General features: G+C 38.2%; 2 protein-coding genes and 1 long non-coding RNA gene across 3 annotated transcripts; 1 reads left to right on the top strand and 2 right to left on the bottom strand.

The window, feature by feature from the left end:
- Positions 1-448: 448 nt before the first annotated feature.
- Positions 449-2,450, bottom strand: LOC111333683 (microfibril-associated glycoprotein 4). The gene is made up of 3 exons (XM_022939314.2): positions 2,121-2,450; positions 1,558-1,935; positions 449-1,118 (listed from the first exon to the last, which is right to left on the bottom strand). Exons 1-3 carry the CDS (start codon positions 2,362-2,364, stop codon positions 856-858), a joined length of 885 nt encoding a protein of 294 aa, XP_022795049.2. The 5' UTR covers positions 2,365-2,450; the 3' UTR covers positions 449-855.
- A 2,972-nt stretch (positions 2,451-5,422) lies between these two features.
- LOC111333680 (uncharacterized) lies at positions 5,423-21,016 on the top strand. Its single transcript, XM_088731327.1, has 22 exons — positions 5,423-5,646; positions 6,085-6,156; positions 6,407-6,530; positions 7,435-7,508; positions 8,441-8,562; positions 9,582-9,741; positions 10,028-10,194; positions 11,099-11,172; positions 11,264-11,386; positions 11,879-11,994; positions 13,312-13,455; positions 13,848-13,956; positions 14,280-14,392; positions 15,091-15,181; positions 15,368-15,495; positions 15,743-15,829; positions 16,355-16,463; positions 16,621-16,958; positions 17,370-17,834; positions 18,545-18,880; positions 19,218-19,509; positions 19,961-21,016. The coding sequence occupies exons 1-22, from the start codon at positions 5,524-5,526 to the stop codon at positions 20,113-20,115; spliced, it is 3,522 nt and encodes a 1,173-aa protein (XP_088587453.1). The 5' UTR covers positions 5,423-5,523; the 3' UTR covers positions 20,116-21,016.
- LOC148740840 (uncharacterized) lies at positions 12,004-12,606 on the bottom strand. The gene is made up of 3 exons (XR_015991085.1): positions 12,502-12,606; positions 12,321-12,352; positions 12,004-12,199 (listed from the first exon to the last, which is right to left on the bottom strand). It is a non-coding gene; the product is annotated as an uncharacterized LOC148740840 (long non-coding RNA).
- Positions 21,017-22,082: the final 1,066 nt, after the last annotated feature.

Genomic DNA, 22,082 nt, shown 5'->3' with positions numbered 1-22,082 from the left:
TCGACGCAAAACCCTCCAAATCGCTCAAATTCGCCATTTAGAGCCACGGAAACGACAATACACAGCAAGTGAGGTAGGTTTACACTTTTTTTTTGAGCTTTAACTGAGACATTTCATGATATAAGTTTACGATAATAAGACTCTTCAATATTCTCCCATACATTCCTTTATATTTCGAATAAACAACCAGACTCGTCGCTTGTCTGGGCCCCATGTGATTTTAGTTGAAAGTTTTACCAGTGTGACCCGATAGCCTCGTTTCGAAACTTATAAGTCCGCTGAGCTCTCGTACAGTGGGCGTAAATGCGATAAGGGCTATTCTCACGCATAGGAATCGAGGGCGCATAATCTATTTTTTTTTTGTGTTAAAATATAAATCAGTCGTTCAACATTAGGCAGGTTCATGCTTTCCTTTAATATCTTTTTTACAACCGCGCGTTGTTAGGCTACTCTTGCTACTCAGTGTCTATAATCCGAAAAATGAGTATTTGGCGGAGAAGCGAGGCTTGGAGGGCGAATGGGAAACTGTGAAGACAATCTCTCTGTGGCAGACATTATCAGCCAAAATACCAGTAAGCCAGAGGGATTTTCATTTTATAACCCTCCATTAATTTTCACTGATATGTCGCACGTTGACAGCAAATTTTGTTGACTTTTTTTATACTTTCTGGAACAGCATTTCACTCTACAGAAGCGGGTTTACCTCCAAATAAGTAATAAAGACAAACCCTTAAGCTTGCCAACACAGGGAAAAGGCCCTGGGAACGAGGTTGTCAGTTACTTATAAATGCACTTAACATTTTTTTTTCTACTTTTATTTTGTCTTGGTTCAAAGAAGGCAAACTGCGGCAAGATTTAAAACTTTACTGGTCTGATTTTCATCTCAGCTCTCTTAGCGGAGTAGTGGTGTCCTTTCCAGTTGTACCAATTGACTCCATCAGCATAAGATGAGTGCTTCCCATGATGATAAACACCGTTCAAGTTTGAGCTATGACAGTGACTGTACCACCAGGCTCCTTTAAAGGTCACAGCACAGTTTTTGCCCCAGGTGTCATTGTCCTGATCTTTGGTTGAGAAGGGGAGACCACGATGCCCAGAGAGGGAATTACCTGCAGTGCCTGAAAAGGAAAACAAGAATAAAGTGAAGACAGAATTCTAAAGCTACACCTTGTGCAGGAGGCTAGTCTTCAGTTCCAACATGAAACTTGTACTTCTAAAATAACGTTTAACTCAGAAAGGAACCAGTTCAATGTTAATGCTCATAGAAAAATCAGTTTAACTTTCTGAGACAATGTGTCATAATCTGATAATCGAGACTCGATGTGATACAAGTTAAAGGTAGAGTTGGCTAAAGAGAGGGGGCGATCGAGTCTGGCAATTTGACTCCTCTCTTCAGTTAAGAAAAAATACACTTTTGATTCTTTTCCGCCAAAATCAACCGGTATTCACTCAAATGCCAATTGGACACCACTGCAATACGCTCAAATGGAAATTCTCTCCCTTTCTGTCATGAAAATGTCTTACAGATCGATAGCTCATGACTTTCGATGTACTTACCAGAGTAGGTTCCAAGACTCAACTGGTACTTAGTCCTCTCGCTTGTCACCGCAAACAAGTCGTAATCGGCATAAGCAGTTTTACCTGTAGTATCTTCTAGATCGACTCGAAGCTTGTTCTTTGTTTTTGTCAGGCGGTGTAGCTTATCAAGCCCCAGCCAAAACTCACCCTTCAGATTTCCGAAGCCATTCTTGTAGTCGGCCCAGCCGCGGTAGAAATTAACGGAGCCATCCAGTCTCTTTTGGAACACTGTCCACCCTCCACCGCTTGTTGTTTGGTCACAATACACATCAAAGGCGCCTGAACCATCAGGATCGATTTTATAAATACCGCTGACTCTGTGACCACATTTGTACAGTTCAGCGCAGTTCTTCTTGACTATCAAGATGGGAAGAAAAAAAAAAATGAAATAAATCGTGAGCTATTTACATTCTAGTCCACCGACAGGGGCACCGCTAGACTAGAGTAAGGGTGTGTAGTGTAGCGCCTGTGAGAAAGGATGAAAATCTTGTTGGTAGGTTAGAATAAGACTAAATGAATTTTTTACGCGTATCTCTAATCACCTTTCGGTATCTTTTTTTCTTTGAGAAATTTTATGTCATTTTGCACGAGAGTGAGTTGTTTCTTCAGGCCCTCCAGCATTATTTCAATCCTCTTGTTTGGTGCTTCGTAGAAATATATATTGTTACACTTCTTCGTATCGAGTGGCTTAGTTGCCTTGCTCCCTGACTTCGCTGAAGCTTGATTGGGAGAAAACAACGCCAAGAACAGCAGACTGCAGAGTAAACTCAAGGAAACACGCGGCATTGTAGAAATTTTGACGATTAGCTTATCACGCCTTAAAGAGAGCTGATTAACCGTGTCGCTGCCTAAGAGGAACTGTGATTACTTTACAAAGAGGGAAAGAAAAAGATTACTGGGTGTTGCGTCATCAATATTTAAGTACAGGAGAAATTTTCCTGTTGGATACGTAATAGCAATATTTGTATTGGGATTAAAAAAAAAATGAGTCTTGCTTTATGGCGACGAGGCAACTTTTTTCAACGAGCCATAATTCCTTAGCTTACGAGAAATTCGTCTTTCATTTCCTTAAAAAGTACCCAATCAAATGCATTCCATGTTTAAGAGAAAGTTTTTCTTCTTACAATGTCCGGCTACGTCCTTTGGGTGCAGTTTACGCGGCGCAGGGGATTTTATTTTTCGCTATTTCTAATGTTTTCGCAACAGATGACGCTGGGAGGAAAGTCGACTTTTTCAACTCGGAACTCTTCTTCCCATTGGGTCAGTGAATTGGTGTCATCGAGTTTGAAAGGTTCATATTGCTTGTAATGAAATTCTGGATTTTTAGATTAACAGGCGTTACAAAGGAGGACAAACTCTTTATCCAAAACGACGTTGTTTACATAGTTAAGCAAGAATGAGCGCTTCCCAAATGCTCTCAAATGCATTTATGTGTATAAACCCTTTGAGTTTTGTTTCTCACCACGAATGAATAGAGAAGACTTCGTCGTCTAGAAAAACCAAAGGTTTTTGTTTCTGATGGGAAAAACGTAGATTCACACACGGCCGGTCGTAATCGGTCATTAGTTTCGCCGAAAATTTGGCCTAAGGTACCTTAAGTTAAGGTGACCACGTGAGATTCGAGGAGAACATAAACTGATCGATTCGTTCCCTATTTGATTACAACCTTTATAGTTTCTTCGTTCAATTTTTTTTTAACTACTTTAATCAATAAAATTTGTAATAGACTTTTTTTATATTTTTCTGTTTAAAAAATCCACTGATCCTTTCAAAGTTATGCAAGGATGAGGGCCGTCGTGTTCTATTACGAGAAAATTACGATTTATCTAATTGGTAAACATCCAGCTATAATTTAGGTCAAACATATTCCTAATAAACTATTTTAACTCACGATCATTGTCTGTGTCAAGGTTTGATTTCCTCTCGCCAACTAAAATATTGCTTCGTTCCTCTTTCGAAGATCGATGATCCGTGATTTACTCATAACATTAAAGTGCGAAACAAACTAATGAATTTGTTGATCAAACTGACTAAATCTAAATAATTCGATCGACCTCAAGATCTTCGTAAATTTCCACTTCTTCTTTTGAAAGTAACACAGATGCAAATGTACACATTCAGTGTTTGAACATTTACTGAATATAAATATTTCATTTTAATGTCGTGAACTATTCCCCCAAAAAGTTTACTTGACCAGTCCGTTCTTAAATCTAAGTTAAGTTTGGGTGTGTATAGGAGATTAGGGGCGATTCGATTTAAAATCGAGAATATTTAACTCAAACTTAGGAAGTATTGTAGAACAAAATCGTTTTAATGTTAATTTAAGAAAATGACAGGGTAACCAAACTTGCAGTCTTATCATGTTTTCATGTTTACCTTATGATATTGTCAGGCTACTTTCAAGCTGGCATTTATCAAGGTAAGCCGGAGAAAATGTTTCTTTTTGCTGTTTCACTCTCCATTTTGTTTTTTCACTCTCTAAAATTCAACTGTTTGTTTCTTCTGGGCTAGAAGTCTCAAGATGGTTTCCGAATTTTTTTCTCAGATTAAAAACGACCGTGGCTAATTATAACAGGCCGGAAGGTAGTGAATTTTTAACCTCTACTGCGATGCGTGAAAGTCAACATCAGACGTAGAAGAATCAGAGGACCGAAAAGGGGAACTTTAAAAATCTAATCTTGGAAAGGGAAATAGAATACGCCTATCTGCCATAAATATTTAAACTAAATTTCCTAAGTATGCGTTCATCGATGGTTCATTTACCGTCTGCAGTGATCTTGCAGGACGCGATTGTATCTTAGAAAGTTGAAATCAAGTGAGAATTTCGCCCTACAAGAAAGCGCTCTTCATACAACGTTTGAAGTAAAGAGGTCTTTTAAAAGTTCGATTTTCGAATGTCGTGACAGTTTTTGAACTAGACTTGGATAGAAAATAAGGTGAAGTAGTGATAATCAAGATCATAACAATGAGAAGCGAGAGAGAACAGACGAGACGGGCCGTATAATGATACGGGCAGTATAATAATACGGGCAGTATAATAATACGGGCAGTATAATAATACGGGCAGTACAATAATGGGAAGAAACGCGTGAAGTGTAATGTATTATATTACTAAGCGTTGTTTCTGTTTAATGTGCGTTTAACTTGTAATTTTTACGGTTTTCTGTTTACAAGGTCTTCGTTTTCGTACTGCGAAAACGAAAACCGGGGGTCTTTGTTTTCGTACTACGAAAACAAAGACGGGGGGTCTTCGTTTTCGTAGTACAAAAACGAAGATCCTGCATTAGCCAAAAGAATTGCTTACTTTTTAACCAGAATTTTCCAGCAGAGAAAGCTGAACGACCGTAAAAATCTATTTTAGCTACGAAATACAGTAGAAATTGATTATGTATTGACAGAACCCAAGACGGTAATTTTTCCTGTACAGAACGCCTTCTCTGTTATTCTGTCACGCAATGCTAACTATAAATCAAAGGCGGCTAGCGTTCGAATTCTGCCTGCTGTTCCAGAATAATAATGTGTTGTAAGTTTACCTGAGGAAAGCCTCGAGAATATCAACACCGAATTGGCTCGCATTGCGAAACAGAACAGACAAGACGGGCCGTATGATAATACGGATAATAATGGAAGAAACGCGTGAAGTGTAATGTATTATATTACTAAGCGTTGTTGCTTTTTAATGTCTGTTTAACTTGTAATTTCTACGGTTTTCTGTTTACAAGGTCTTCGTTTTTCGTACTACGAAAACGAAGACCGGGGGTCTTAGTTATCGGAGTACGAAAACGAAGACCGGGGGTCTTAGGTCTTAGGTCTTCGTTTTCGAGGGTCTTCGTGTTCGTAACACCCCTGCCTCACTCCTTGGTCAGCGGCAACTTTATGGTACAAAATGGTGGCTGGTTAGGGAATGAGCAGATCAGGCAATAGCCTGTAGCCAGAGGGTGAGGAATGGCCTCTAAAGGCTCAGGGAGTCTTCCAAGTTTTATCTCAGGGTACTATGGACCAAGCTCTAGTAGTTCAAGAGCCTTTGAAAGCTTAGTGAGGGCCATCGGAGAAGCGAAGTCGAAACAGGCGAGTTCATCAGATAGTTTTCGTTTTTTATACACGTTGACTAGAATTGATAGATGATAGTCTATAGCTTTTAAAATATTTTTAAGCTTAATCCTCCGTCTTCGCTACCAGTGAAGCAATTAAAAATGTTGCAAAATACTTTGTTGCAGATGCACTAGTTCACACTACAGTACGTGATCGTCAAATTGGTGTCACTGTCCAGTTTCTGAGAAATTTTAGAGTAATATTTGTTTCCTCCCATCTGGAATTTGTTTTTCAGTTAGAAAGAAAGACTTGCAAGATTGGAATTTGATGTTGCAAGCAATTAGTAAAGAAAGTGAATCTAAGTTTTTACACTCGCGCTGTATTTGGCCTCTCACCTTTGTAGCTATTTTTCCTTTGGAATTCCTTTTCGTAAAAAATGAAACAAGTGAACTTACTTAGCCTGTGCTTGTTTAGGAGGAGGACAGAATCGCCAAGAAAGAACTTGGAGTTTTAAAAGACAAATTAATGCAACCAGACACGTCAGCGGTAAGTAATTTCCATTGTTAGGTACGTGTTGAAATTTATGGAGCTCATGAAACGATCTTTTAAAATAAAATTATGTAAATTTTTCTAAAAGAATACAAATTGCACTTTCGAATTCCCTAAAAGCTCGTGTAGTTTTGTTGTCTTTGAAAAACTTAGTTGTGCTTACAGTAAAACTAAGTTGCCCTCAAAATCATGTTATTATCTATTATAAAAAAAAACCTCTACCATGTGGTCTTGGCTTGTTCTCCAGAAGCAAATGCGAGAGTATCTTGTGCGTCTTATCTACTGTGAAATGCTGGGTCATCATGCATCCTTTGGTTATGTTGAAGCCATCAAGTTTGCACAGCAGTCAAACCTTTTGTACAAGAGGGTTGGTAAGCAACAAGTTTGTATACCTTGGAGTGAGTGTATTTTTGGCGAGTTAGCCAAATGCAAAAATGTTAGCTGCAATCTTTGAGTTGTTTGGTCACAGGGAAGCTGTGGAGAAAATTTATTTACTCCAAAGGGGGTTTCAAGATAGGCAAGAGAAGGGAAGGGATTGGGGTTTGAAAGCTACTGCTACTTGTATTTTTATTTTTATTTTTTTTATGGTAGCCATTTTAATGCCCTTATAGCATGCAACTTCCATACTGTGCTCTGTATGTTTCTTAAAGTGCTGACAGGGAGAATTTGTTTAATGATCAGGAGCTTCTTGAGTTGGTGATCATTTCCATTATTCTTGTGATCTAAATGTCTGATTCACTGGTGAATTAGTGTTAGGAAAAATAAGATGCTATTGTCACTCTTGTAGGGTTCAAAGCGTTAAAAGCTATTTTTGTTCTCTGCCAATTTTTTTTTTTTAATTTTTTTTTTTTTTTTTTATGTTCAAATCCTGAAGGAGTTACAGAACATTAGCCCAATTTGGAAAAAAAAAACAAACTTATTTTTACCCTCAGCTGTGTTTATAGTTGAAGTGCTAGGGGAGGCGAGCAAACAACTGAAACAAATAATTCGAATTGACCATAATATTGTTAAGAATCCCAACTGGCCAGAGGCAAACCAGTTGGCTATTTACAAGCGTGGCTGAGGATTTGAACTCGGAGCTACCGTGAAACAAATCCAGGGAGTGATGGATTGCGAGTCCAACATGCTGACAACTCGGCCACGCCAAAAAAGTTGTTTTGTCAATTTTATCTCATCTTGTCTTTTTTGGTGATTTTAGGTGCATAAAACTGATTTTAAATGTATATATGTATGTTGCTCTTTTTAATTAATAAAAATTTTTGTGTCTTACTACAGGTTACCTGGCTGTATCTCTGTTTCTCCATGAAAACCATGAACTTATTGTCTTGCTGATCAACACAATTCAAAAGGTTTGTGTCAGGGTTTACATGTATTTGTATCACTTATATAACAGACGTGAATGCTAATACTGTATAGAGTATATGTACAGGTATCCATTTATGGTAATTTGTTTTTGCAATTGCTATTAAAGTAATTAAAGTTATGTGTCTAACATTTTCTTGTAATTATAGTTTTGATACTAATATACTGGCAGGGTGAATTTGTTAACAGTGATATCACCAATTTCCAGTGAATGACTTTTCTGTGGAAATTTTTGGGATGGTGGATCACCTGACAACAATATGAGGAAAAAATTACTTATTTATTCCAAATTCTTATTCATTCCAAATTGCACTCAAAATCATGTATGTTTAAACTACCCGTGCTAGTTTCCCTTGAGGGTGTGAAATCATCATTCAGTGCCAGTTAGAGTGCTTAAATTGTCAAAATGTCACTCACCAGTCAATGTACCTTATAATTTGAATATATCAACAAAGATGAAATGGTAAATTGGCCACCATTACGATTATAAAAGCTGACGTTTCGAGCGTTAGCCCTTCGTGGGAGCGAATTTACCATTTCAACTTTGTTGATATATTCAAATTATTTCGTTACCTCCACCGACGCAGCCCCAAACAGTTTCTTTAGAAACTACCAGCCTTTTTTCAAATGTACCTTATAGTTCTGATCAAGTTGTTGCAATTCAACAGTGACTTCTACCAGTGGCTTTCCTCTTCAGGGCTATACTCTCATGTGGAAAATCAGACTTGATGAAGAAGTTGATGTGTAGCTTAATACATTGAGCATATTTTCAGTAAAGACTCAACATGTGCTTCATGATAATTCAACTAAATTGCTGAATTAAATATGTTTTAAATTGGCAGCGTGTTTAAGTTATCATTATGCACATGGAGAAATTAATCTTGAATTAGAATTACATGACTTGTATTTATAATTTTAGGATCTGCACAGCACAAATGTTGCAGAAGTGTGCTATGCACTGACAGTTCTATGTAAGTTGATTAACAAAGACATGATGCCTGCTTTGCTTCCCCAAGTTCTTGAGCTGGTTCAGAATAAAAGGTTGGTATGGCAAGTTTATGGGCAGCAAATAATTAACACCCATTTGACTGAATAATGATTTGTAACATCGAAACTATCTATATCCACAGTGAAAAAGATCAGGGAATGTGGATTGGTAGAGACAGTGTACATTGATTTTTTTCTTTACTAATTTTTTCTCCCAAATGCACTTTTACATATTGGCAAGTCTTGATTTCATTGCAGAAGCTTTAATTTTTTTTCAGTTAGTGGCTGCCACCAGTGGAATACTATAGGAATGTTTCCACAACAGCTTAAAAATCTTATGATCAGAAAGACAGTGCTGTAGTAATAGGTTATTCGTATTTTTATTACACAGATGTTACTGATAACTAACCCATTAATGGCCGCAGCTTTTGTGGAAAACTGTGTTTTAAAGCTAGCTGAGCAGATTTCGGGTCACTGTTGTGGTTTTAAAAGCTCAAACTTACCAAAAACCCCTTGACAGCCCGTGCACTCGACGGCCTTTCAATCCAAATGCAAAATGGCGGCCTGAAAATCTCGGGCACATGCAGAAAGCAAAATTTCGACATAGTTCTTGGGTTGAAAAGTCATGCCCCACTTACGACTTTTACTTTTCTCTCTTTCTCCTACCCTTTTTTTCCCTCTCCTTGCCTGAAGTTTCTCCTCACTTGCTGGAAATTGAGTAGGCTTCATTTTGGTGTATAGATTTTTCAGAAATTGCTCATTATTTTCAAAGTACATGCTCAGAAAGGTAGGTGGGTAATGAAACACGATTTTCGTGCAGATTTTGAGGTCAAAGTGACATGGTTTTTTGGCTATTTCTCCAATCTCCTTCACTCAATTGCGCTCATTCTGGTATCGTCTGTAAGATATATTCAACCTGTTCAAGTACATGCTCAAATTCATGCTCCAGGGTTAAAAGTGATGACGTCACAAGGCGTAGAAAGGGTGTGGGTCCCCATGGGCGCATATGGGCACACTGGACGTCAATAGGTTAAGTTATCTTCAACTTCATGTTTTCTTTAATTTTCTAATAGAGACATTATAAGGAAGAAAGCCATAATGGCATTACAGAGTCTGTACAGGAAAAATCCCTCAGCAATTCCCAATGTGAAAGAGCTTGCCATGAAAGCTACTTGCGATAAGGATCCTGGTGTGGTGTCATCTTCACTGCATGTCTTCTATGAACTGGTCAAGGTATGTTGGAGAAGGAGCAAGTAAAGATTGCAATGCACTGTTGTAGATGATACTTTGCAGCAACTTGTCTCTGTAACAAGCTGTTTTGTGTATCCCTTGGAAGACAAGTTTAAATTTCTTGCTTGGCCCAGCAGTGTCACATTGTGTGCACATATCAAAACCAATTTAGATTAAAAGATTTGTCTCAGGGCCAAACTCTTTCACATCCACAAATACTGTATTTTCAAACACTTTTACAGAGCTCTTGTGAAAATTAGCACCATTAAATTACCTTTCATCCTGTTAGGCTGAACCCTCTGAATACAAGGACCTTGTGTCAGGCTTTATCAGCCTACAGAAGGCTATACTAGAAGGCAAAATTGCAAAAGAGTATGATTATCATGGAGTAGCAGCACCTTGGATTCAGATGAAGAATTTGCGACTGATGGCATTACTTGGAGCAGATGATCAAAAGTAGGTCTTTATGCATTTTAGCTCTTCAACTTCCAAGAAACAATGAGTTATTTTCCAGAGTGACTTCCATAGATTTCCTAGTAAATTAGACATGAGAATTCCAGTATTATATCAATTGAACACCCTCTAGCTGACAAGCTTCTCCATTCTCTTAACCTGTTTGCAAGGTAATATATTAGAATCACAATGAGAAGTTACAAGTTAATCAAATCTGGAGGTTAAAGGGTTAAGCAGCTTGCACTTGGCCTTTGACAATTAAAGATACCAATTGGCTCAGTTGTAAAAAAGAGATTACCAATTGAATGGAATTAAGGAGCTAGATAGCAAAACACTGACTTAAAAAAGGAAAAGAATGGAATGAAATGATTGCTGGAAGAAATACACAAGAAAGATGATGGAAAAGAGAGAATGACACCTTGCTATTTCAAAATGGTTTTCATGGTGTGACAGTGTTTGTAGTTAATATGAGTGTTCCACATCATTACTGAATTACCTGTAAGTTATGTTAGTATAATTTCAGAGCTGAGCAAAGAGTTTCCAGCAATCTGATTGGTTGAGCGGATCCTTATGTGATGCTTTATAAACCGCTCCAGGCAGTTTATATAAAGATATTAATGTTAAAATAAGATGTCAATAAATGTTACTAACATTTTATGATTTTAGAGATTTCTCTGTTGTTCAGCTCTGAAATTATATTAAATAATAAAAACAATTATTCGCCTCAGGTTCCGTGAATAATTTATTGTTATTCGACGATATTCACCTCGCCTTAGGCAAATAATTTTTAATTACATATAGATAAACAATCATTTTATAATGTAACACACTTGTCTTCTATGTTTTTTTTTTTGTAATGTTTAAGATTTTTTCTCTAATTTTTCTCTTTTTTTTTTTTTTTTTGTAGGACCAGCAAGAAATTGTACCCAATATTGGGTTCCACTTTGTCAAAGCTACATACCAACTCTCTTATAAGTTATGGTAGGTTATTACTCTTGAAAAGTTAAAATTTTATAACTCACTTTGGAGAAGTGAGCACTTCTAATGTCCATTTCCTCTTTTGTTACTTCAGCTGTGGCATATGAGTGTACAAGAACAATAACAAGTATTTATCCAGACAAGAGTTTGATTGATAAAGCTGCTAGATGTGTTGGCTTGTTTCTTGTAGCAAAAACCAATGACATCAAGTACCTCGGTAAGTTTAATGCTACAATTACATGTAATGAGTTTTTTCTTAATTTACGTACAAAGTAACTTGCCATCAGTCAGTCCGTTACTCAAGCAGTCTCTAACAAACTTACACAAGATTCTACGAAAATGTACTGACTGGAGCAAAAATATATAAAGTGTACCTTTATATTACAGGCTGATAAACATGCGCATTGTACGTTTAGGTGTTAGCTACCAAACAGGGACAAAATGATGTTTTTGATGAAAATGTCAGTCTAGGGTGTCTTTATTTCTCATTTTGGCGTTCCTTGTGACACTGTTTACTAGACAACCACAACTTTTCCCAACTTAGTCCGTTATACATTGAATTTTAATTTTGAGTTTTGAGTTTTGAGTTTTTAAAGTGTACTTGGTGAAAGATAAAGACAGGTACTGACAGATCCCTTTAGCGTGTGGCAGATTTGGCAGGGAGTGATAATCAGTGTCTTTAGGTAGGTTTATTTGCTCTGTTTCACAGGCATAAATATTCTAACTTCTCTAATCCAAATGGGAAGTGGTTTTGTCATGGAGCCGTCTTACCAGCGCATCGTTATTGACTGCCTCGATGACCCTGATGAGACGCTGAAAAGAAAGGTATACGAAAGAAAGTTATCTTTGTATAACATCAAATTCTTATAACACAGTTATACAAAATGTATGACAACTGGAAGGTAGAATTGTGAATTGGAATTCGGGAGTTTAAAGGCCCATTTCCATCCGAGATCCTTTGCAGTCGTTTGTTTTTGTTTTGGAATCGCGCTATTGTTAAATGGCGAACTCTGATAGTCATTCACAAACACTATTAAGAAGAAAAACAAAGATTTGGTGAAGAACACAGTAAACAAATTTGCAGCTAAATATTTGTGACTGAAAAATCATAATTAAATCGAGTCTTTGTATAAAACTTGTACAAAGCTTACCTGATGTTGAAGGAAATTGTTCGGCTTCAACACTAAATAAAATGTAAACAAATAACCAATATTGGCCAAAACTGAGTTACTTTACGCATTTCAGTTATAGAATAATGACTTGTACAAATGAGATCGGTTACATACATATCTCAGGATCTCAAGTAAAAATCAGTCAAATAATTATTCTCACCTCGAAAAAATCTCCCCGGAGTCTCTAGTTCCATCGTAGGAACAATGCAATAACATTTCTGCAAAAGCACTGTCTGTGGTGTTACCGAAACCCATGGTTGTTTTCCTTACCCTCCATAAATCGTACACAGACTCTCGAAGTCGAATAACCTTTGCCGAGCTGGGCAGACTCGGCCTTCCTGATCTTGACCGCTTCTTCGGCGGCATCAACTTTTCAATTGGCGTTTTTCACCGTCATACATGTAAGAATTAAAAACTATTTACTGATATGAATACTACGATAGTTTGTTGTTCGCACATGATTCAAGATTGAACTTTGAACGCCCTAATTAGTAAGATGGAAGAAGATATCAAAGCGATTTCGCAGCTACGAGGAAAATAGCCTATTTTTCATATATGAAAAATGATCCGGGCGCGCAAGGCATCTCGGATGGGCCTTTAAGGTGAAAAAGGTGAGCGAGGTGTGCTATGAATTAGTGTTCATTATCTCAATGCTAAAAGCCACCAGAACTCATTACCGATTACTACATCTGTACATCGTATCATTAATTTGGTGTCCAGTCGTTTCGTACCCAACTTAAGTCGATTCGTACCCAATTTGAGTCGGTTCGTACTTAAACCGCTGGTCGATTCGCACCCGTCCTAGTGTACATTCATTGGAAATACCTCAAGAGCGAGCGCGTGAGCGCGTGAGCAGATGTCGATTTTTGCGTACGACGAGTAAGTAGAGTCGACCGAGTAAGATACAAGCAAAATTCTGTTGTGTATTCTTGTGCCCGTTTTAACAATGAGTGTTTTTCTTTATATCTAGACGTTGGATCTTTTATGCCATATCACAAATGCGTCAAACGTTGAAACAGTATGCGAGAAACTGTTGTCTTATTTGAAGTCAACAACAGATTCATATTTCAGAACAGAACTTGTAGACAGGACAACAGAGCTTGCCGAAAGATATCCTTTTGAAATATTATTTATCAGACGTTGGTAACGTTCTTATTTGAGTGGTCTCTGATATGAATGGCACTTTGGGTTATCAGGTGTCTGATAACAGAAAATCATGGAATAGTCTCTTACAGTGTGTTTGAAGCACTTTCAAGGAAGGTATCTTAATTCCATTTTACATTTACCTGTCCAAGAAAAAGTGAAAATAGCGCGGAAACGACCGAGCCTGCTACGAGTTTCCTATAGCACAGTGGTAGAGCATCCAAAGCATCTTAACGGAAGGACGAAGGTTCGACTCCTATGAGGACCACTCGCATTCTTTTTTTTGTTTCGAGTATGCTTGTGTCCTTCAGTAAATGACGTCGTCTTTCAGTCTATGTTGTATCCTTAACACTAATCACATATGCGCCGGACAACACGTGGTTTATCCTAACCATCAATGAAGTGTTTGAACTTGGTGGATCTCTGGTCAGAGAGGGTGTGGCACACAACTTGATGCGTCTTTTAGCGGAAGGTATACCATGCTCTGAACACGGTAGACAGCCGTCGATACTTGTTTAAACATCTAAGAGCTGGTTTTAACTTGTGATGAGATTGTTATTGTGGAGATTTACGGAGAAACAACAACAGCAACAACAAACGCAAGAACAACTCTAGCGTTTACAATAACATTGAACAACGTTGGCTCTTTGTGTAGCAGTGTTCAACCATTTTCTGAGAAGCCGCGTTCAAGCTTCGTCGAAGTTTGAACTTTTAGGTTTTTTTTTTTTTTTTTTTTTTTTACGGAATATTGTTATATAAAGTACCTCGGGTTTTTTCTCACGTTTATCTTTGCAGGGAATGAAGACGAAGAAGCAGACAATGAAATCCGTCGATTTGCAGTGCTAAGCTACATTAACCTACTTGAAAAGCCTGTTTTACCAGATATTCTAGTTTGGATTATTTGCTGGGTGAGTTTAATTTTAGATAAGAGCAAAAGCCTTCAAGAGTTGTAAGACTGCACATGTGTTGCATGTTGCTCTCTCGCAGCTTCTGCCTGTGCAACATTTGGCCGTCGTCCGTTTTCAGTAACGTATGGAAAACGTTATCATTATTGCAAAGTGACGTAAGTTCCACAAATGCATACATGTAAATAAGCCGGGATAATTAGAAGTCAGGGCACAAGAAAGCACTTGTAACCAAGTCACGATTGGTTTCAGTTTTGCATCTTTTCAGTTTTTGTTTTTTTGTAGTTTTAGTTTTGTTTATTATACAAGTTGAGAGATGGACGAAAGTTTTTTTTTTCGACTGCGAAGCACAGCGAAGTACCATCCCACTTTTGTTTCGACAATAAATAATAATAATAATAGTAATAATAATAATTTTCACTTCTAATCGCCGTCACAAAGTACAGCAACGACGCAGCTCAACAAGGTCGAACCGAAAGCTTACAGTGGCGCCTCTGGCCTATGGCGTCGGGTCTGGGAATCGAACCCGGGCCACATTGGTGGGATGCGAGTGCTCTCACCAGTACGCCATCCCTGCTTCTCAGTCAACAATCAACAATTTTTGTTTCCTATGATGTAGTGTTCAGTGTCATTATCGTTTTTTACGACTTATGGTATTCTTTTAACTGAACCGTTCTCGGACATATCCTATTCTTCTGAAGGTGCTGGGTGAATATTCTTACACGGCCCCGGAATATGAACCGGCATTTATACTTGAGCAGCTGTTCTCTTTGATGGATAGGACGTTTCAAGGTAAAAACACGCTGGATTTTAAAAACTACTGTGCGCTCGTATTTTTAACGATAGTGGGCTTGTTTTGTGATTCACGCTAACTTTATTGTTTGACATCGGTTTATCTTGCCATTTGTCCAGCCCCTTTATCAATACATTTTTAATAGAGCAGGTCCCATATATTATTGCACTGCTTGATTGATGTAGATCCCAGCACTAAAGCTTGGATTGTGACCGCAGTTGGAAAACTGACGTCGCAGGTTGGACAGATGTGTGCTACTACAAGAGATTGGTTGGAAAAACACGTGAGTGGTGTGGATGTTGAACTCAGACAGGTTGGTATATGATTCACAGTAGCTATCTAAGTGTCTCCTGTTTGACTTTCTCGCAAAAGTATTGTTTAGCTTTTAGCTCCTTTATGACAATTGAACATCTGAAACTAAATCTTACAAAGATTGGACATCCTCAAATTGTCCGAGATTTTGGAATCAGTATTCCCCAGAATTTCAGAAATAGAACGGGTTATTGTTTGTTGTTTTGTTCTTCACGGAGTAATTCTTTTTGGATATATTTTTCTCTTAGCGTTGTTCAGAGATTCAAAAGCTCTCTGAAAACACATTCCTTATGCAAAGCGTTCTTCCCATTGATGGCTGCTGTGAGGATCTGGAGGTGAGTCGTGGAGTATTTACAATAATGATTAATTAAGGAGAGACAGTCTAGGTTACCATCCAGTAACACTCTAATATTAGAGGAACATCGATTTAACTTATTGAGTAAACTCGTCTCGCTAAATGTCGAAAACTACCAGCACAGGTTAACCAGTATCGAACCAAACAGAACGACCAGCTTTACCCACAGACAGAAACCAACTAATCACGATGGACGCTCACAATCATAGGCTGCCAATTAGCTAATATAAAAAGCACCAAATAATTTCCTCGAACCAGACTGTGAAAATCCTTCTTTGTCAAACACCCTTTTAGCAAACCTTAATATCGACCTCCTATCAGTAAGTTGAAACATCAGGTACGCGATCTAATGCTTCCCGCGCTCAGATCCTATAATGATCAGAAGAATATTTAACACACGGCATCGTTTACCTTATTTCCTAACTGTTGAATGTCAAACACGTTATTGTAGTTTTTTTTTTTCTTCTTTTTCGCATAATGTTGTTTATGTCATGGAAAATTTCAGGTAGACGAGTCACTGTCTTTCTTGGATGATGTAGTATCAGAAGCTCTTTCCAAAGGAGCTTCTCCATACAAAGCCCTAAGCGAACGAAGGACAGCCGCAAGAATAAAAGGTTAGAACGGCATAGTGTGGTAAAATAGACTAGTTGACTCTCAGCGATACTTTATTATAGCGGTTTGGATGGTTATCAGCTCGAAAAAAAATAAGGATTAAAAACGCACTGTTTTTTTTTTTTTTTTTTTTTTTTTTTTTTTGTGCGTGTTTTTCAGATGTTCCTGAGTCAGAGCCAACTCTTAAATTCACTCCTTACGAGAATCCCATGGATCAGCCAAGGAAACCGCCTGCAGAGTCTCTTTCGAACTCCGCAACACAGAAGAAACCCAAGCCAAGAAACAAGGAAACTAAAATGTCAGATACAGCTCACTCGCAGGTCAAGGAAGCGCCTTCTACGAGTACCAAACTCTTTGCCGGAAAGGCTGTTTGGGGGCCTGGGGGCTACGCAAAAGATCGTGCGCAGTCTGGTTCCTTGGAGTCCGGTAGTAAATCTGACTCTTCGTCGCGGAGCTCTGGGTCTGAGAGACAAATAGCCTTGAAGAGTCATGCTGAGGTAACGTTTAAGTTAACGGTCACTTTGAGGGCCGTAAAATCCGATGAGCGAGATCATAACAATCAAATTCTCTTGTTTACGCCGCGTTTATCACGAAGTATCACTTTGAAAGTTCTATTTTACTGACTAATTGTCTACATGACTACGACATGTTCGCAAGGTTTTGAAACACGTTGAAATCCACATCACCTTTAGTTTGGCATGTCTGTGGTTGGACTGTAAGTGCTCTGTTTCTATTGAAACAAAAAAAGATTGGGACAAGTCGACGAGACGGGGTGCTTAAGTCCTAACTGTCTGTTTAGATGAACTTTTTTCTCCTGTGCCTTTTATCGGCCAAGAGAAAACAGTGCTTGTTCTTTCCTTTATCGAATCACTGATAAAAAACTGGTTTGACTTATATAATTTTTTTAGGTTAGCTCTGCTTCTCCCGTGACTAGTCACGAAGACGTTCGTAAACAGCAGCTGGCCGCGCAGCTCTTCAGCGGTGTCAAAGAGAAACCACGCTTATCTTCCGGAAGGGGTCATGTCAATAAAATCACTAAAAATCCAGGCAAACCAAGGACATCAGCCACTCATCCTGGATTGTCTTCAGCAAACAATAGAGCGATTTCCTCAACTGAAACGGGTTTAAAAGCTTCGGACAAATCGAACATGGACCTACTCTTAGATATTGAAAACAGCGATATTTGTGATGTTGCGAAAGAAGACGCTTCTTCCCTAGAGAATGATCTTATTTCGTCTTTTCACGATGCAGAAGACGAGTTATCTTCACGTGACGAAGCTGTGTCAGGTTTTTCTCAAGAGTCAATCGATTCCGACTCTTGCATGGCTATGACCCGAAGAGAGCAGGAGGATGGTTACCAAGCTATCCAAAAGGTTTGTTGTAGGTTTACGCATATTTTCACAAGTAAATGATTATTGTGAAACATTCTCAAAAAGCGTTAAACAAGAAGTGTACAGGACGCTTTTCACATATGAAACGACGAGGCCTAGCTTGCCAACCAATTTTCGGTACCATAGAGCTTTTTCAGAAATGTCCGGTTATATTCAAAGTAGTTACCCCTCCCAGGCTCGACAACATGTTGGAATTTTTTTCTCAATAATAAGGCCAAGAAGGGTATTCTGCATGCACTGGTAAAGAGAACGATAATCATCTGGTGGCCACCACTATAAAAGAGGGTTAAAGTTGGTAAAGGAATCCGACAGTGAACTCGGATGAACCAAGAATACCTTTCTGTTTTATGTTTTTTTTTTTTTTCTTTCTTGACATCCCAAATAACGGCTCCCGAGGGAGACTGTGACTGCATTGACTTTACAGGATAAAGGTTACTGCTCGTCACAATGGGCTTAAGGTCATTTGGGTTGTGTTTTTAAAAGAAAGGATACTCTTACGGCGCAGCTGTTTAGCAAGGGTCTACACAAATAGGTAGAAGCGACCTGTAGAAAATTAGCATGCGATCTAGAAGAAGTAGGAAAACTTCTTGTTGCATTATGCTGAAGAAACGGTGAGAATCTCTGGTATTCGGTGGCAGGAAGGGACACTTGGCACGCTTTTTTTATCTATCAGTTAATTTATTCATCTTCAGAATACACCGTTACTTGATGTTGAGATCACGGAACACCTCCCTCGACTGGAGCTTAAAGGAACGCCGTCTGCATCGTTGCCGGAAGATTTGATCAACTTCCCACATTCTGCGGAAGTTGTTGAACTGTGTTTCGATAGTAATGTGCGCGTTACTCTTCAAAAAGTTTGGAAACCCTTAGAACTTGTACTGGTTCTTTACATTACCAATCAGAATCAAGCAAACGCCCCGATCCATGACGTCAGCAGTGTGTTACAACCGCCCTCCAATTTAATTGGATCGTTTGATTCTTCGTCAAGTAGCAATCTTCATGATGAAAGCATCGGACCCCTAGAATGGGTAATACTTTTATATTATCGTGTTAAATTTATGATGAAGGTTAGTTCCCCCCCCCCCTTTTCCTTAATATTTACGAATTCAAATGATGGAGAAAATAACTAAAACGATATTTTTAAAGATAACCAGTGGTTTTTCACTTTCTCAAAGCCACAAAAAATGATTCAATCTTTCTAAATCATTACAGTCACAGATTTCTAGTTTCTTTCCTGAGATTCCAATGCATTCTTACAGAGTTAAAAACCAACAGTTTTTCTTTAAAGTTATCTACAAGTATGCTGGAAAGTGGAAGTCGGCTGATGATATTGATACAATGATATTTTGTTGTTTTGTTTCGTAGGTAAGGCACCAAGTTGTTTTGAAATACCAGTCTCCAGCGCTGCACATGAACTTTGGTGGTAAGATTTCTTACAAAGATCCTAACAGAACAGTGAAACATTTATTCTTCAATCACACCTTGAGCATAGGTGATATTCTGCGGCCGCTTGTGATCACCACAGAGGAGTACGGACAAAAATGGGCTGAAGCTTCGTTTGAAAAGAAGCAAAAAATGCCGAGTTCTTTGAAAACTTACCAAGAATTAGCTGAACGAGTGAAAGATGTGCTGAGATTTCACCAGGTGGACGCAGTAGGTGAGAAATTTTATTTCTGTGTCGCAGCTGACTTGTGGCTTATCTTTAGCTAAACTTATCCAACATTTTAGCGATGATTTGAAAGTGTGTTCTGCTAAATTAAGAAAGGCAGCCATCTAAAGCGCTAATTAAAAGGAAAATTAACGCTTCCCCAAAGTTGTTATGGGTATTGTTGCTTATCGGTGCTCACGGGAAGCTTATGTTTTGAGTCTAAACTAAGGAAAGCCCAGGATAATTCCTACTCTATCTCGTTAAAGCAGCCAGAACATCGATCCAGCTTCGGTAAACAACCAGTAGATGGTCTTGTATGAAGAGGTGTGATAACCTCTTCATTTTTAACTTTTGTGTAAGGAAAAACTAAAGGTTGCTAAGTAGTTGGAAAAAAAAAATGAATTACCCTTTCGATAAAACCAAGTATTACTTTACACGTTCAGTCATTCTTCTTTTCTAGGCACGAAAGCGATATTTGCCGGTACCGTGATGGAGTGTGGGATATGCCTGATGCACGTCAGCTTTAGTGGTACCGAGTTTGATCTGTCAATCAAGTCTAATAACAGACTGTTAAACGACGCGCTGATGAAACAATGTGTGCCTCTCTCAAGATGACATGAGGATGAAAGCTATAGCTAATGTAGCTTTTGATTTTTGCGCCGTGTCGTTTTTAGGCAAAGGAGCTTTACATCTAGTAAAAGCCTACGGAAGTGAAGCACTGTGTCGTCTTGAAGCTGACTCCTTTGACTCCTCTGCTCCATGTGCTTTTTAATGACATTGTAGCCGGAGATGGCTTCGATAAACTGGAAGCATCGAGTGGATTATCGCTACGTGACAATGCGCGTTAGCGATGTCATAACTAATGTATAAAGACTGATAGTTTCTAAAGAAACTGTTGGGCGCTGCGTCGGTGGGGGTAACGAAATAATTTGAATATATCAACAAAGTTGAAATGGTAAATTGGCCACCGTTACGACGAAGGGCTAACGCTCGAAACGTCAGCTTTTATAACCGTAACGGTGGCCAATTTACTATTTCAACTTTGTTGATATATTCAAATTATTTCATAACTTATGTAGACTATCGTGTCTCTGACATCAAGTTTTTTCCCTGTGTCAGAAGTGCTTCTTTTGATTCTAACCAACTTCGGACAATTCAGAGATTTTAAAAAGAGATTTTAAAAAGAGAATTATAGTTATGTAATTTACTAAAATTTTATTGAAAAATTGAAAAAGTGGGAAAAACTTGTAATCAAAGGAAGTCAAAACGCACGATTTTAATATATTGGGACAAGCTTTGAGGCCTTGGGAGTATCTCTGCAAAACATTTGACTCTTTTAAAGCTTTTTGCATGCACGCCTGTAAGAATAAATTTACAACACGCCTTTTTCAAGACTTGTTCACAACATTTACATTCACTTTTATTCAATTTGTAAGTCCGTGAAGCGGCGACTTCATGACGAGACGAGAATTTAACATTCTTCAGTTTACGAAACATTAAAAAATTTCTCAACAAGTGCGCATGAGGTTTTCACGTCATCGCACTTCTTATCATCAAAAGTCACCTCCGTTATCTGTAAATTATCCCTACTTGTCAATATATGAGTTTTTTCTCGCCATAATTGAACCCGCGCCATAGCTATAAATATGGGAAGTACATACAGTGTTATCAAATACGTATTTAGACAACAGTTGTGACAGCAAGAGCAACTGTTCTTTTTTTTTTTTTTTTTTTTTTTTTTTTTCCATCAACTCACATTGACTACCTTAAAGAGTTTCAAGGCTGACGTCTCGAGCGATAGCCCTTCGTCAGAGAGAATGATAGGACTGTTGACTGTTTTGTTGTGAAAGGCGGGAACGATTATTGATGGTGCTTTTGGAAATCTTGACAGTACATTTCATAATTGGCGTAGAATAATTATTTTTGAGACGACCTAGTGACTTAGCGGTATTGCAACTCCGAGCATCTTATTATCTTTATCTTTAAATTAGCCGGTGAAGATAATCAGTTGGTTTCATACCAAGATGACACCCACTGATGGACACGCTTCACCATTCTCTTAATCTATTCCTTGCCGGATTACTTACTAAAATTACTACGAGGAAAGGGCTTAGAGTGCATAACACATCATTCGTGGTCGTTTGATGCCACGTGCAAATTTACCTCATCTTAATGTGAAGAACAATTACAAAGTAATATCTTGATGATAAAGATAAGTAACAAAATGGAAAGTAAACTGAAAAGGAACGATTATTGGTGTAGATGGAGATGGACACCGATTGCATTTGTTCACAAAAGGCCAAAGGCGACAAGAAACGCTAAACGTGACTACGTTTATTCCAATGATGGAATATTTGTTTATCTATCGCGCTAATCGGCTTATCTAAGCAAACTCACGGTCTTAATTACAGATTTTATCACCCTTGTAGGAATCTACAGAGATTTTCCATGTGTTGGCACCTTAAATATAGATAAAAATGTTGTTATCTTGATCGAAAACATGACAAGAGCTTCCTGACAATTAATCCGGTTTCAGCAAAATAAAGGTTCATTACAGGACACGTTATAGCGCATCCCAGTTG

Source organism: Stylophora pistillata, chromosome 1 (genome assembly GCF_964205215.1).
Source record: "Stylophora pistillata chromosome 1, jaStyPist1.2, whole genome shotgun sequence".
Lineage (NCBI taxonomy): Eukaryota > Metazoa > Cnidaria > Anthozoa > Scleractinia > Pocilloporidae > Stylophora > Stylophora pistillata.
Note: the sequence above shows the minus strand (reverse complement) of the source record. Positions and strands in the feature narration are given on the sequence as shown.

What these genes read in the sequence shown, in the direction of transcription:
- LOC111333683 (XM_022939314.2), bottom strand. Translation starts at nt 2,364, where the DNA reads ATGCCGCGTGTTTCCTTGAGTTTACTCTGCAGTCTGCTGTTCTTGGCG. An exon ending in AGAAAAAAAGATACCGAAAG is followed by an intron (nt 1,936 to 2,120) that starts GTGATTAGAGAT and finishes CCATCTTGATAG; the next exon opens with TCAAGAAGAACTGCGCTGAA. An exon ending in GAGTCTTGGAACCTACTCTG is followed by an intron (nt 1,119 to 1,557) that starts GTAAGTACATCG and finishes TTTCCTTTTCAG; the next exon opens with GCACTGCAGGTAATTCCCTC.
- LOC111333680 (XM_088731327.1), top strand. Translation starts at nt 5,524, where the DNA reads ATGGCCTCTAAAGGCTCAGGGAGTCTTCCAAGTTTTATCTCAGGGTAC. An exon ending in TGCAACCAGACACGTCAGCG is followed by an intron (nt 6,157 to 6,406) that starts GTAAGTAATTTC and finishes CTTGTTCTCCAG; the next exon opens with AAGCAAATGCGAGAGTATCT. An exon ending in CCTTGAAGAGTCATGCTGAG is followed by an intron (nt 16,959 to 17,369) that starts GTAACGTTTAAG and finishes TAATTTTTTTAG; the next exon opens with GTTAGCTCTGCTTCTCCCGT.